Source organism: Zootoca vivipara, chromosome 12, assembly GCF_965207765.1.
Source record: "Zootoca vivipara chromosome 12, rZooViv2.hap1.1, whole genome shotgun sequence".
NCBI lineage: Eukaryota > Metazoa > Chordata > Lepidosauria > Squamata > Lacertidae > Zootoca > Zootoca vivipara.
Genome location: NC_142595.1, coordinates 638,376 through 652,823, shown reverse-complemented (window position 1 = coordinate 652,823; position 14,448 = coordinate 638,376). Strand labels below are relative to the sequence as shown.

At 48.7% G+C, this 14,448-nt stretch overlaps 1 protein-coding gene across 2 annotated transcripts in view; it reads left to right on the top strand.

Annotated features, from left to right (window-relative positions):
* Nucleotides 1-14,448, top strand: part of FAM222A (family with sequence similarity 222 member A) — an 80,621-nt gene that overhangs the window by 39,327 nt on the left and 26,846 nt on the right. Inside the window, exon 2 of one of the 2 annotated variants that reach the window (XM_035135391.3) lies at nucleotides 7,530-7,657. The exons of the other annotated variant lie outside the window; for it this stretch is intronic. Coding sequence (XP_034991282.3) covers nucleotides 7,576-7,657 — 82 coding nt within the window. The 5' untranslated portion in view covers nucleotides 7,530-7,575. The remainder of the gene's footprint in view (nucleotides 1-7,529; nucleotides 7,658-14,448) is intronic. 2 annotated transcript variants of the gene reach the window in all.

Genomic DNA, 14,448 nt, shown 5'->3' with positions numbered 1-14,448 from the left:
TGCTGTGTGCCTTGATTGCTTTCAAGAACGAGCGGGGGGGGGATGTATACTTGTGAAAACTGTTTAGGAATAAAAAAAAATGTACGGTACATTTTGGACCTGGTTTGATTTCTCCTTTTTGTGAGTTTTGCTTTTCAATATTTTTAAATTTGGTTTTCTACATCTTGCTGTTTCTCCACTAGCTTCAGTTTTTAAATACTCATTCTTTTTTACTTTTTCAAGATATAATATACACACATGCACACATTTATAAGTGGCATCAGGGTGACCTGGTTTTGATGTAGGGACTTGAACCTCCCTCCCCACAGGACAAGAACCCACAAGCAGGATTTGTGTTGAGAAACAAAAGCTTGCCTCCCTGTTGTTCTTGTAATAAATTGCAAAGTGTCTAAGTGCCTACTGCTGTGCAGCAACTGAGTTTTTAAAAACTATTTTAAAGCCTGCATATATACAGTCATTAAAAATAAATACTTTTATTATAATAATTTTTAAACAAACTAGCTACCTTTTTTGCCATTGCAATACAAAGCAACTGGCAACAATATGTAGATAACATACATTAAAACCATCACAAAACAAAAGTGTAGAAAAATCAAAAACGTATTCATGGTTTTAAAAGGCAGGATTAAAATATCCTACCCACTCAAGGGGCCACAGGTAGTTAAAATACCAAAGCCCTGGTGAAAATGAAACGTTTTTTGCCTGGTGCCGAAAGATGCGTAATGATGGTGCCAGGAGGGCCTCTCTAGGGAGAGCATTTCACAAGTGGGGAGCCATCACGGAGAAGGCCCATTCTGGACTTCCCGTAGAGGAATGCAGGAGGGACAGAGGGCAGAATAAACAGCAAGAAGCAGCAAAGGTTGCAGGCAGCATAATAACCCATTTGAGCCCATGCCTGTGCTGGGCTGGCTGCTCTCCGTTACAGCAGCAAGCCAGAGACCTGTCTGGCAATGAGCTCTGTGGGTGCCCTTAAAGTGCTGCCTCTGAACGTGTGTGCAGGGACCCCTTCAGGTGTTGTTTCATTCCATTATGAGATCTGGGTGGGTGGGGTGCTTTGAAAATGTATTTTTCTTCCTTCCTTGGTTTTTCTTTATTGTTGAAATTTAAATTAGAGCAGTGGGTTGCGCTCTCTCTCTCTCTCTCTCTCTCTCTCTCTCTCTCTCTCTCTCTCTTACTTAATTTAAAGTGCATCGGTGTCACTATAGGAAATTTTAATAAATCATTCCTAATCATTATCTCCTAGCTCAGGGGTCCCCAGACTTACGGAGCGGCGGGCCGGTGCCCGCCGCGCCGACCGCGCGGTGGGCCGGACTGCAGGGGAGTGCGCGCGCAGCGGGCCGGAGGGCGGGGGAGTGCTCGCCCGTGCGCATGCGCACACGCACACGGGCAGAAAAAAAATCGGCGAAAATCGCTTGTGCGCATGCGTATGGGCCTCCCCCGACCCGGAAGTGCACCAGAAATGACCTCTTCCGGGTCGGGAGAGGCCCGTACGCATGCGCACAAAGGATTTTCGGCGATTTTTTGCCGATTTTTCAGATCGCCGCTGCGCCGCGCGCCGTGAGAGCGGGCGGCGGCAGCGGGCGGCGGGGGTCGTCGCGGGCCGGATTGGAAGGCCGATTGGGCCGCATCCGGCCCGGGGGCCGTAGTTTGGGGACCCCTGTCCTAGCTCTTTGGATTCGGATGCTACTGTTTGCCTGGACAACTTCTTTAAGAAAATAAGCTTTTCCTTCCATTCAAAAGTAGTATGGGACAAGGTTGGCTTGACAGGCCGTCCCAAGAGGCCGGTGGTGTTTGCCTGAAGACAGAGCCTGGTGCTCCACTCAGGCGAGCTTCAGAGGGACTTTCAGTCCTTGCCAACCTGGTGCCTTGCAGGTTGGGTGTTGCAGTGCCCCCCAGCCCCAGCATCATGCAGCTGTGCAGATTGGGACTGGTGGGAGTCGGTAGAGTCCAAAACAGAATGGAAGCCCTTGCTGGTGCCGCCAATCTCGTCCTGTTCTCACAGTGGCCACCAGGATGCCCCCAATGGGAAGCCCGCTAGCAGCAGCAGCGGAGCGCAAGAGCATCTCTGCTCTCCTGCGCCTTCCAGCAAGTGGAGGGAGAGCACAGCCAGGGGGCTAGGAGCCATTGGTGGCCATGAGGGAACCAGCTTGACCAAGACTTCTAACAACCAGAGGAGATAACCAGAGCCCTCAAAGGGGGAACAGTTTGACGACCCTTTGGGGCCTCTGTTCTCTGCATGTGAGGTTGATGGTGAGGTTTTATTGGTGAAGTTCTTCCCCATCAGCCTGGGCGATGGTGACCTTGGAGGTATAGAGTCATAGAATTGTAGAGTTGGACAGGATCTTGAGGGTCATCTAGTCCAACCCCCTGCTTTGCAGGAATCTTAATGAAAGCATCTCGCTCAGTACTTACTGCACCCTGTGTGGCTTGAGCTATGGGGTCATATGGAGCAAAGCTGTATATCGCTGCAGACTTTCATATGGAGTTTTGCGGGGGGGGAGGGACTTTTGTGTTTTTTTTTACCATTTCCTTCCTCTTCCTCTTCCTCATCTCCAACCCACCTTGTTCCCACCCCATGTGGAGATCACTGGCTAACTGGTTACTAATGCAGCCAGAAACTGGCATGTGCAGCCAGATGCTGAGCAAAGGAGCGCAGGGAGAATGGCATTGAGTTGAACAGAATTAACTGGCTCATGTCTTTGGGTTAGTTTCTAATGCAAGTTTCTAATGCAAAGCAAAGCATCTAACCAGCATTGAGAGCCAAACTGTTGAAAGCAATCAGGAGGCAAAACTTCCACTTTCTATGAAGTTTTCCCCTTCTTTTCATGATGTCCTCCTTGCAATTTGTGGGAATGTTGTGGATAGTAGGAGAGGATATATTGATTAAATATTATCCTTACTCACGCTAGTAAGCTAGTAGCAGAGCACATTCCCCTGTATATTGCAGGAAACTACCGGTAGTTGATGAATTCTTGAGAATCTTTTGAGATAAGCATTCCAGTCTCGCTTGTCCAGATTGGATTGTTTCTGGTAAATCCCCTTTGTTCTCTCTTAAAAATAAAGACACAACAATCTTCTTTTAAAAGTAACCAGAAGTTTACTTATATTCAGTTCACAGTAGGATCCTGAAAGCAGGCTTTAGCTTGTAGTTACAGAAGAGAGTGTGGGTTCATCAAAAGGCATCAGGATGGAATAAAGCGAAGAAGAAGGGAAGATGGCTGCGTGGCCATCTACCTGGTCACATGGAGGAGGAGGATGCTCTAGACAGGTGTGACAGAAAGTCCTCCTGGCTGGAGTAACATCCCCTAATGGGTCGACTCTAGACAAACAGGAAATGTTGTATTTGACTGCTTTCTGTGATGTTACATCCCACACAATTTAGGTTTTCTTTTTCTTTCCCTTACCACTGTTCTGAGATTTTAAGGGCCTGCCTTAGTTCCACCTGTATAATTTCTCCTGGGGATGTTTTGCTCGCAGCCTTGGGGAAATGGTGCCTGCTTCCATTTGGCATATCCGAAGGAGGAGATTTGGTGCGGGGCAGAGGGAAAGGAGTAGCTGCAGGTCTTGCACCTGTTCTTCTGGCTTCGTCCCTATTCCGCTCCGCCCATCCCTCCAGCATTTCTCAGGAGGCTGCTTCTAATTAGCAGCCCCAAAAGGTTACCATGAATTGTTTGAAAGTCACCTGGAGCAGAGCAGGACAGTAGGGGGAAAATAATTTGTTGACTGGTTTCTTCCAGTTCCCTCTGCAGTCATAATTGATGGTGAGGAAAGGGGATTTGCACACAAGTTGCTCCTGCGCCTGCCATGTTGAGGGAGCTAGAAAGCAGCAAGGGTGGGAATCCAGGCTGAAGGATCAGGAAGAGAGGGGTGGGGATCCGCTGCAGGGTTTAATCTGAGCCCAGGACAAAGAGCTGATCTTCACATGCACAGCAATCTTGTAGGACCCCCTGATATTTGGGACTTCACTGCTTGCAGATTAGCAGGCTGCATTTTTTGTAAAATGGCCCCAAGCATTTGGTTATCTGCGGGGGGGGGGGGACCATTTATTTTGTCTTTTTAGTTGGGCACTAAAATGTTTTGAGCTGTCTTGTGTTCTTGGTGCTTAAAGAAAACATGCACGGAGAGAGACAGCATCCCTGCATTTAGAAATAAGCAGCCAAGGGAGGAAGGCTGTAGCCATCCACAAACATGGTAGTAAAGTTCCAAGAAATAGCACACAATTGTTCTAAAGAGAGGAAAATCTCCTCCAAACCTATTTATGATGCCTGGGCTTAGACTAGGGATGTGTTAGGGAAGATCACATAGATAAAAGGCTATCTAGATCAAAGGCCAATTAAAAAACACAAAACCTCATATTTCAAAAATGTCCCTTAGGAACAACCTTTTAAAATGCAATCTGAATATGATACAGTCCAAACATTTTCAGTCATAATATCTTAAAATAAAATCCATGAATTTTTATCTAAGCTATCTAGATAAAAGTCCGTTTTTCCATTTAAAAGAAGTAGTGTGACTTTTTTGAGGTTAACTGTACATCTATATTTTGTATGTTTGTTGCACTGGTTAATATTTAGACCAAGATGGGGGAACCTGTGACACACAAACCAGATCCAGTTGCTCCCCATATCCCACCCCCCTGAGCCAACATGCCAAATGGTCAGAAATGGTGCATCCAGGAGCGTCTAGAAAGTCACACGTTGCTCAATCCCTAATTTAGCCCCCCATTTAACCCCCCGAGGCATTTACTTTCTGGGCCATGGAAAATCCGGCTCTGGCTGCTCCTGGATAGCATTGAGGCTTTCTGGAGCAACAAACCAGGTGTCTTAATTCTTGCAGCAAGCAACAAGTATGCATGCCTCTTGGGTGACTTGTATGAATCTGGAAGTTGGAATCCAGAAGTTCCTCAGTGACAGCCATGTTCCGGCACTCCTGAGACCAAGAGAACCTGATCAGAGAACCTGTCCTTCCAGGCATATGCTGAGTTCTTGCAAGCTCCCTGGTGGTTTAAGCCGACCTCCTCTTCTTTCTTCTCCCCACATTTGCTTTTTGTTCCCTGGGTAGGCCAGTCTTTCCCTCCAGCATCCTGACAAGCAGCTGTCAGTGAATTTCAACATGGAAGCATAATGGAACAGAAACCTCCACTCGGAAGGACACTGTCTGCTCCTTGTACATTGCCAGCCAACCCTTTTCCTGCTCCCGGCTGCCATTCCAGACATCACTCAGGGGGGAGAGGAACAAAGCGTAATTTATGCCACGCGCTGCAGTTCCCAAAGGATAGTGCTGCTGTGTGCTGAGCTCCGAAGGAGCAAATCGGTGGCTTTGGCCTTGACTTTTGTCATCAGGCAGCCTGAGATGTGGCAGCTGGAAGCTCCTGAGCCAAATGGAGCTGGGCTTTCCACATTCCCCTTTTGCCAGAGGGAGGGTGGAGCGAGTGCTGCGTCCTGGGGGGGGGGGTAATCATTTGCTACTTTTCAGGTGGAGGGGGGACATCCAGTGTGAGCTGAGTGTTTTCTAAAACTTGGGGAAAGCTTCGTGTTTTGTTTGTTCCAGTCAGGTGTTGCTGGTAAAACTTGCCCTGTTGGGAGGACTGTCCTATCAAACAAATACAAGGATTCTTTAGTTGTGATTTCTGCATTGCAAGGGGTTGGACTCTTGGGTCCCTTCCAAGTGGACAGTTCTAGGATTCTATCATCTGCTGAGAAAAGAGCCCACACTTGTGCCCCTTCAGCTTTTATTGATGCTTCTGGGTTTGGGGGGGGGGATTTGGTGTTTCTACCCACCCAGAAGGAAAAGAAGTGATAGAAAACCACTTTCAGAAAACTTCCATGGTTTACTTTCTGTCATGTCCTTGGATCTGAGGACTCCTTGGTGCACACATTTGAATTATAATGATCAGACCATTCTGGAAGTCACTCAGGGCTAGGGCAGAAGGCAGTGGGGTGGGATGATTAAGCATAAGTAATTTAAATAATGTTGCCAAGGCTGCCCAGATTCTGCACCAAGAAAAACAATAATAAAGCTGGATTCTGCAAACTGTGTGCATTAAGCAAATTAGGCAACTATGCGCAATATGTCTTATTTGGTGTAATTTATTTTCCTCTCTGCCATTCTGCATACATTATTCTGGCTTTGTTAGTCATGGGTAGGGCCTCAGAAATTCCCTAGAAATATCATTCAGCAACTTATGTTGTTTTGAGGCTCGCCCTCGTCCTTTCAAGCACATCTTCACCACCATAAGACCTAGAAACCTGTCCTTCGTTTGCCTTGAATTCAGCTGCCTGGTGTTGGACTCTGAGCTATTCTGTTTAGCATTCTTCTTATTGACTCAGTTTGCAAGGTCCTCTGAAGTGGGAGAATCACACAACTTAGTCTGCATTCGCACAGCAGTTTATTCCACAACATTCCCTGTTATTTTCTGCATTGTATTTGAACTTTCATGCAACTTAAAAGCCACTTCCATAAATTTAGCAGAACATAGTGCAAGTTTAGTGCTCATTTCAGTGTTATTTCCAACAGATTTTTTTTACTGGAAACAAATTACATGGGAATGAGTGCTAAACTTGCACTATATTATACTATATTTCTGAAAGTAGCTTTTACATTGTTTGGAAGCTCAAATATCACGTGGAAGGTAATAGCTAGGGAAACATGAAAGTGGAAATAAACTGTTGTGTGGATGCAATCTGCATTTTTCCTAGGCTGTCTGTGATGTCTGTTATTAATGACTAGTGAGGTTCTAGGGCAGGCACCCCCAAACTTCAGCCCTCCAGATGTTTTGGACTACAATTCCCATCTTCCCCGACCACTGGTCCTGTTAGCTAGGGATCATGGAGTTGTAGGCCAAAACATCTGGAGGGGCGCAGTTTGGGGGTGCCTGTTCTAGGGATCTTAGTAGACCACAAGCTGAACATGAGGCAGTAGTGTGATGCAGCAGCAAAAAAAGCTAATTCTAGCCTGCATCAACAAATGTCTAGCATCCTGATCAAGGGAAGTAATAGTCCCACTCTCTTCTGCCTTGGGCAAAGCACACCTGGAATACGTTGTCCAATTCTGGGTGCCACAATTTAAGAAGGATGTTGACAAGCTGGAATGTGAGCAGAGGAGGGCAACCAGGATGATCAAGGGTCTGGAAACCAAGCCTTAGGAGGAATGGTTGTGGGAGCTGGGTATGTTTAGCCTGGAAAGACTGAGGGGAGATCTCTAAAGGGTTGTCCCATGGAAGATGTAGCAAGCTTGTTTTCTCCTGCTCTGGAGGGCAGGACTAGAACCAATGACTACAAGTTACGAGAAAGGAGATTCTGACTCAACGTCAGGAAAAACTTTCTGAGGGTAGAAGCCGTTCAACAGTGGAATGGGCTTACTTTGGGAGTGCCGGACTCTCCTTCCTTGGAGGGTCGGTGGCCATCTGTCAGGGATGCTTTAGTTGAGATTCCCACATTGCAGGGGGTTGGACTAGATGACTCCATGATGCTGTGACTCCCTCCAGTTTTGCCGACTGACGCTCTTCCGTCTTTTTGGGTCCCCCACAGTGCACTCTGGATTGACGCCACTGGAGCCTTTTCCCTGCCACCAGTCATGTTGGCCTGCCTGCAGAGGACACAGAACCCGCCCAGCCAGCACCTCACCTGCCCAAACAAGGCCCTGGAACCACGCAAGTGTGAGTAGACCCCCTCGCTGGTTCTTCTGCGGACTTTACTCACAACTGCCTTCACACAAACCAAAGCTGGTGTTGGTCATAACGATTCCCATTGCGGGAACTCTGGGGCCACATCTGCACCATATGGGTTAAATCGTTGTGGGGCCACTTCCAACAGCTACAGCTTCCCCCCAAGAGTTTTGGAGCTGTGGTTTGTTGGGGGGTGCCAAGAGTTGTTAGGAGTGTGCAACACCCCCCCCCACTCTTAACAGAGATTGATTGTGAAGCCACTCTGGGAATTGTAGTTCTGGGAGGGAAATTGCTGGGACAGTTATCCCCTAACAACTCCCACCACCTTTAACAAACTACACCTTCCAGAATTCTTTGGGGGAAGCTTAAAGTGGCGTTGTAATGTTTCAAATGTATGGTTTGAAGGGAGCTCAGCCTGTGTGGCCAAGGAATGGTCAGGGATAAAGGGGGAGATCTAGGTGCCTAGAGCGGAGGATAGTGGTAAGTGGGTGGGTGCTCAGGGGTAGCCTGCAGTCTGGGGGCCATGGCAATTGGCCTAGTTTCCTCCCCCAGGAAAAGTGCAGCCATTGGTGGCATGGGAGCAGCTCTCCATCCCACGAGGATCCAGGGCCATGCTGGTTGGTGGGTGCTGGGAGCGGGGAACCGTTTGACTGGGGTGGGTGGGGCGGGGGCCACGCTCTTCTGAGTCATTCCACGTGGAGAAACTCTGCTCCCTGAGTGAGCTTGACCAGGGTTTGGCGTGGAGAAGGATCCTTGGTGTGAGAGCAAATGCAAGGGTGGTAGTCAGAAGGAGAGAGAGAGAGAGGGGGAGAGGGAGGGAGAGAGCGCCTGGGCTCAGGTCACCCCTTTCTCTGAGAAGGGAGAACAGCTGGCTCTTCCTGCTTCCCCTTGATGCTCTCTGGCCATATTGAAAAGTATATTTATTTAGCAAATAAGAAGAAGAGGGGAAGGGCAGGTGGGAAGCGGAGACAGGGGCTGGGCTTGGATGGGTGGAGGAAGCCTGGATAAGTGACACTTTAAAAGTGGGTTACTGTGGCTGGGCAGTGCCTCGTGGCTGGCTTGGGGAGCACCCTTTGCTGCCGTGCCTGTGACTTGGGTGCTCGCCAGCCAGGGCCCCACGCAGCCAATGCCCTGGTCACCTGCTTCCGAGGAATTGCTTCCTGCCTCCCCTTTTTATTCCCTCCTCAGGCCCCTGTAATTATTTCTCTGGGTTTTGCTGTGACTCTGCGGCTCCTGATGAGTTGGCCTTTCGGATAAGCTGTAAACTAGTTACATTAAAACAGGTTCCGAAAGGTCACTCATCAAAGCACCTGTTCCTTGCAGTCTTTGTCTCTCCATCCAAAGCTGTGATTAAAGGTCTATTTAATGAGCCCGGTTGAGGCAGCTGCGGTGGTGACCTCTCTGGCTGCAAAGGTGCATTAAGAGTCTCAAGTGATGAATGTGTGTTTTTAAACCAGAGGGCTGGGTGTTGGGGGTCCCCCCCCCTGTCTTGCATCAAGAGCACTCTCTCCTCTTCTGCCTTCCAATGTTTGCAGTGTTCCAGGCCTGGAGATGAACATCTCTGCTTCTTTGATCACTAAGACCCAGGATGGGTTTCTCAAAAACACATCATGCCAGACAAATCTCATTTCTTTTTTTTGACAGAGTTACAACCTTGGTGGATCAGGGGAATGATGTGATGTCATGTATCTTGATTTCACTAAGGCATTGACAAAGTCCCCCAGGATATTATTGCGGAGAAGCTGATCGAATGGTGTTCTGCATAGCATTTGAGGAACTGGACTTGCAGTCCTTCCTCCCCGTCCTCTGATGAACAGTTGTTGGTGTAATCGGAAAAGATGGCTCTTTTTAGAACTAGGCACGATTTAGAAGCGACTCTGATTACTTAATTTGCTCCTGAGTATCTCGGCAATTATCTTTATGGGCCTTATTTCTTGTCCTCTGGCGTCGTTTCCGTCGATATTAAATGAGCCCACTTCGCAGCGTGGCAGCAGCTGGGCCTGCCACCACCACAGAATCCTATTATCCTGCCTGTGCTGCTGAATAATTTTTGTATTAATTTCACATCAAAGGTGAGCCTGCTAATGCTGGCCTCCCGCTGTGCTGGAAGGCACAGGGGATGTTGGCATTTCTGAGGCTCTTCTTCTGCCTTTCTTCTCCTGCTGTGGACACACTGGCTGGCTGGCTGGCTGGCTGGCTTCCCTGGGACAACCACCCCTCTCTCTTCCCAGTTTTCCTTCTCTTTGCCGCCTTCTGCCTTTTCTCCTGGGCTTCCTTCGTCTCGCATAGTGGTGGGTTTACAGCAGGAAGGGTGAGCTTGTTGCCCTCCATAAGTTATCATTATCATTATGCGCCCCACATGTGCCCCAATGCAACCAGTGCTGCGCCCCGGGTGGGTCTGGAAGCTTGGCAGTGAGGTCCTGCTCATGGTTGTGGCTTCTGTGGTCCCTGCTACCGGGCGAGGGGGCAGCCTCAAGGAAGGAGGGAGGGCCAAGGAGCCAGGGCTGTTTGTGGGCCTCCATTGTCCATTTGAGACTGGTGGGTATAGAATGATATATGAATTCTAATAACAACAACAATGGTGGTGGTGGTGGTGGTGAAGATGTTTTGCTCAGAGCCAGTTCTCCAGCTGCAGACTCCTGGTTTATTTTTAAAGAGATAGCTGGCCTTGCACCTGTCTCTCCCCCTCCCCCCCTTGCATCCTCCACAGAGCTGGATCCTCCTCTCTCTGCTCCCACCTTGCTAAAGATCGGGGCAGAAAGCAGCCTGCCCTCTCCGTCTCTGCGGGGAAAGCGCTTCTCTCACTCTGCTGATTAATTTAGTAATGGATTTCTCCCTTCCCCTTTAATGTATGGTTTTATATATTTTTCATACCAGGCAGTATTAGTGTGCAAAGCAGAGAAGTTTTAGGAGCAATCAATATCCCTGAGCTAATCCAACTCTGATTTGGGGACTACCGTAGCTGGTCCTGCGAAAGGAGGTTTTTAAATATCTCCCTTTAAAAGGAGTAAAGGAAAACGAAGAAACATTTTGTTCTTGTATAAAACTCTGGGGGCTTTTCACTTTGGAAAAGCTTCCTTCTTGTTAACCTTCAGGCCAGGTTAATCAAGACATTGGGAAATCTGCGATCAGATCATAAATCCTATTAAATATTTGAGTTTTTTAATTAAAAACAAACAAAGCAGTGAAACTTGAGGCAAGGGAGACCTGAATGTGGTGCTGTTGGGTAGACCTACCTAGCTGAAGTCATTCCCCAGCGGCATTTGGCCTGTGCTTTGGTTTTAGTCATTGTATTTATATCCTGTGGTGTATGGGGTGCTAGGGGAGGGGTAGTACCTCTGGTGGGGTCATTTGTCCACCTTTATTCCCCACCCTGCACTCAGCCCTCACCTGTGACTCCTAGAAGCTGTCCGCATGCAACAGCGGCCACAATCCCAGGAAACAGCCTTGACTGGCCAGCTAAACCAGGGGAGGGTAGCCAGTGGGTCTCAAACCCTTCGTGAGTTAGGGACGTCCCCTGCATGTGAAGACAGGCTCCAGTGGATTGAGCGGATGAGACCAAGAGTGGGTGAGTCCAACGGTCAAGAAAGCGGTTTCTGCCCATGCCGTAGATGGGGCTTGTCTGCCTGGGAAGGGAGCCCATCTAGGAGAAGAAAAACTCTGATCCTAAACCTCCACTGCCTTGCAGGACATCTTCAGGAGAAGAAAAGGCTCAGGAGGAAACCCTCCACAAATCTGGAGCGCAGTCCCTAAGGTGGTTGGGTGGCACCTTGTATGCCTCTTTCCAGCAACTCCTGCAGCCAAGCTGGTGTCAAATGTCTGGCTCGGCTTTCCTTTGGACCCCACCAGCGAGGCTCTTGGGCTGCCCAGGACCTCTATATACACTGCCTAGGCTTGTGCCCAGGGGAGGGGGGGTCACTTCAGTGCTGCTCACACAATGGCTTGACTTCAAGTTATATCCCACCCTTTTCTCTATGTGGTTCTTTCCCTCCTCCTTTAATCCCCACAACGACCCTGCAAGGTTATATCCTGTTAGGCAGAGAGGCAGGGACTGGCTCAAGGTCACCCAGTGAACTCCATGGCAGAGTGGGGTCCTAGTCCGACACTCTGACTGACCCCTGCACCATTTTGGCTGCTAGTTGCCCATCCTGGTTTGACACAGCCTGGATTTGTAGCCTGGGAATGTTTTCTTGGACAGAACAACTCTGCCCATCCTTCCGTGCCGTCAGCAAAGCAAGGCAGACCACTAAAGGGATCGTGACCAGACTGAATCTATGCCCTCTCCTTAGCTGTGTCAGGTGATGGTCTTTTTAGCTTCAATTTCTCTCCCCCCACTTCTGCGTTTTTAGGAGCATGGGGCTTTACTTTAAATTATAAATCAAACCCCCTCTCACTCCTCTGCTGTCTCCCTGCAGCTGCAGAGCCCTGGCTTATATTTTAATTAAATGTCACTTTCCACATGGCTCTGCCTTTGCACTTTGTCTATGCCTGTATCTGCTGCCGCTGGAACCCCGGCTGCTGTTTCTGCTACAAACACAGGAAGTCTGCACTGCTGCTGTAACGGCTGGAGATCAATATTCTTCTCCTGAGCTGCCTGGCGTCTTCTTCCACGAGCAATTAAAAAATACCTCTTGGAGGGGTCTCAATGGGGCATATTGCGTCTGGGACGTGCATCTCCTGTCCCGGGTCCTGGTGCCTCTCCTCGAACTTGCGGCCTCTCTCCCTGCCACTGATCACAAAGCAGAACGCCCTCCCAGCAGATGTCAAGGCAATAAGCTATTTTACTTTTAAAAGACAACTGAAGGTGGCCCTGTTTAGGGAAGTTTTTAATGTTTGATGATGCTGTATTGTTTTTAATATTTGGTTGGAAGCTGCCCAGAGTGGCTGGGGAAACCCAGCCAGATGGGCAGGGTACAATTATTATTATTATTATTATTATTATTATTATTATTATTATTATTATTATTAAGTGCCAGGCACTCTTGGATGAGGCTCCTCTGCTCTCTTCTTTGGCAAGGCTCAACTTTAGTTTTCCTTGGAACGAAACTGTGAAACAAAGTTGGTGGCCCTCGCTGCCTCCTGGCCAAAGTTGTCCCCTCCAACGCATCATCTTTAGGGGTTATTAGTTTCAGGGATGGCCTGCTCCAGAGCTGGGGGAGGCTGGCAGGGTTGGCCCCTGGCAGTTGTGCTGGGCTTTGTAGCAAATGGCAGGAGCCCAGGAAGCTGTCTTGTCCCATTGGTCCATCTCGCTCAGTATGGCCTGCCCTACATGGAGTGTTGTAAGCTCTTCTGAGCTTCAGCCGGGAGATGCCAGGTTTTCAACCTGGGAGCTTCTGCATGCATGCAAAGGAGGCGACCTGGCACCCAGACACAGCCTAGGCTCATGAGAGGTGGAGGGAAGAGGGGGTTTAGGCCATCGGGGGCCAACCAGATGCCCATGATGGGAAATCTGCAACCCCCAACCACAGATGTTTGGTCCCCCCCAGTTCCCCCAAATATAATCAGAGAGTGTTATCCTGCGCAGTCTTCTCTGTTTCCATCTCTTTGCCCACCCCCCTTGGATGGAGGCTGATCCAGGGCTGAGAGATGGTCCCCCATGGATGCAGAGAAGGGTGAAAGGAGGTGGAGGAGGACGAAGAGAAAGATGAGAGGGAAAGAAAAGTAGCCTTGACAAGTCTTTTCAGAAGTCATCTTCCAAGGCCCCATTACATAGTGTCCTTTTGTGTTGCCTGAAAGGATTTTGGCAGCTTATCTGCCAAAGGTTTTCAGCCTCTTGTCTGAAATGCTCAAGTGGGAGGTTCAGGGGTGCCTTTGAGGCATCTTTTGTTGCTGCTGCTGCTGCTGCCGACTCTTGAGTGAGAGACCCTTTGGGTACTTTGAGATCCCGTTTTCGAAGACTAGAACTTAAGGGCCCCTGCCTCTATGCACCAAAGACCAACGAAAGCTCTCATGGGCATTCAGAGGCACACTAATTCGTTGCACGTGCATGAATGGTGCCCTTTTCTGAATTGGGGTTGTGCTCTGCGTTCTTCCCCAGGGCACACACAAAGCTTCCTTGGACATAAGGGGGTCCGAGAGACTTCTTACAGAACGCGGTTGTGCAAATGTTGCCTCGGTTGAACCACGTCATGTGACGTGAGTCCAATCTCAATCTCAAAGTGGCAGAGACTTTTCAGTTTAGTGAAAAGCCAAGTAAGAGGTGGCAGGATAGGATCATAGAATTGTAGAGTTGGAAGGGACTGAAAGGGTCCTCTAGTCCAGCCCCCTGCAATGCAGGAATCTCGGCTAACTTGCATCTACTTTGCTTAATTCCTATGCAGAAAAACTCAGAATCCTGCAAAATGTATAAAATTAGGTGGGGCCTGGAGAAAGAGGAAAGAGAAAAGTTTTTCTTCCTCTCATAACCCTGGAGCTTGTGGACATCGAGTGAAGCCGGATGTTGGAAGATTCAGGAGTTTACCTCTATTTATTTTCATCTATCATTCATGCCATACTGGCTGCTCTTAGGGGGAGGGGGAGCTAACAAGTCAAAATAATTAGAGCAGGGGTTCCCAATTAGCTAAGTACTGCAGACCCTGTTTTTCCAAAGCCAAACCATGGACCAGGCTTCCTCAACCTCGGCCCTCCAGATGTTTTTGGCCTACAACTCCCATGATCCCTAGCTAGCAGGACCAGTGGTTAGGGATGATGGGGATTGTAGTCTCAAAACATCTGGAGGGCCGAGTTTGAGGAAGCCTGCCATGAACCCTCTACTTTGGAAAATGTTGATATCTCCATGGTAG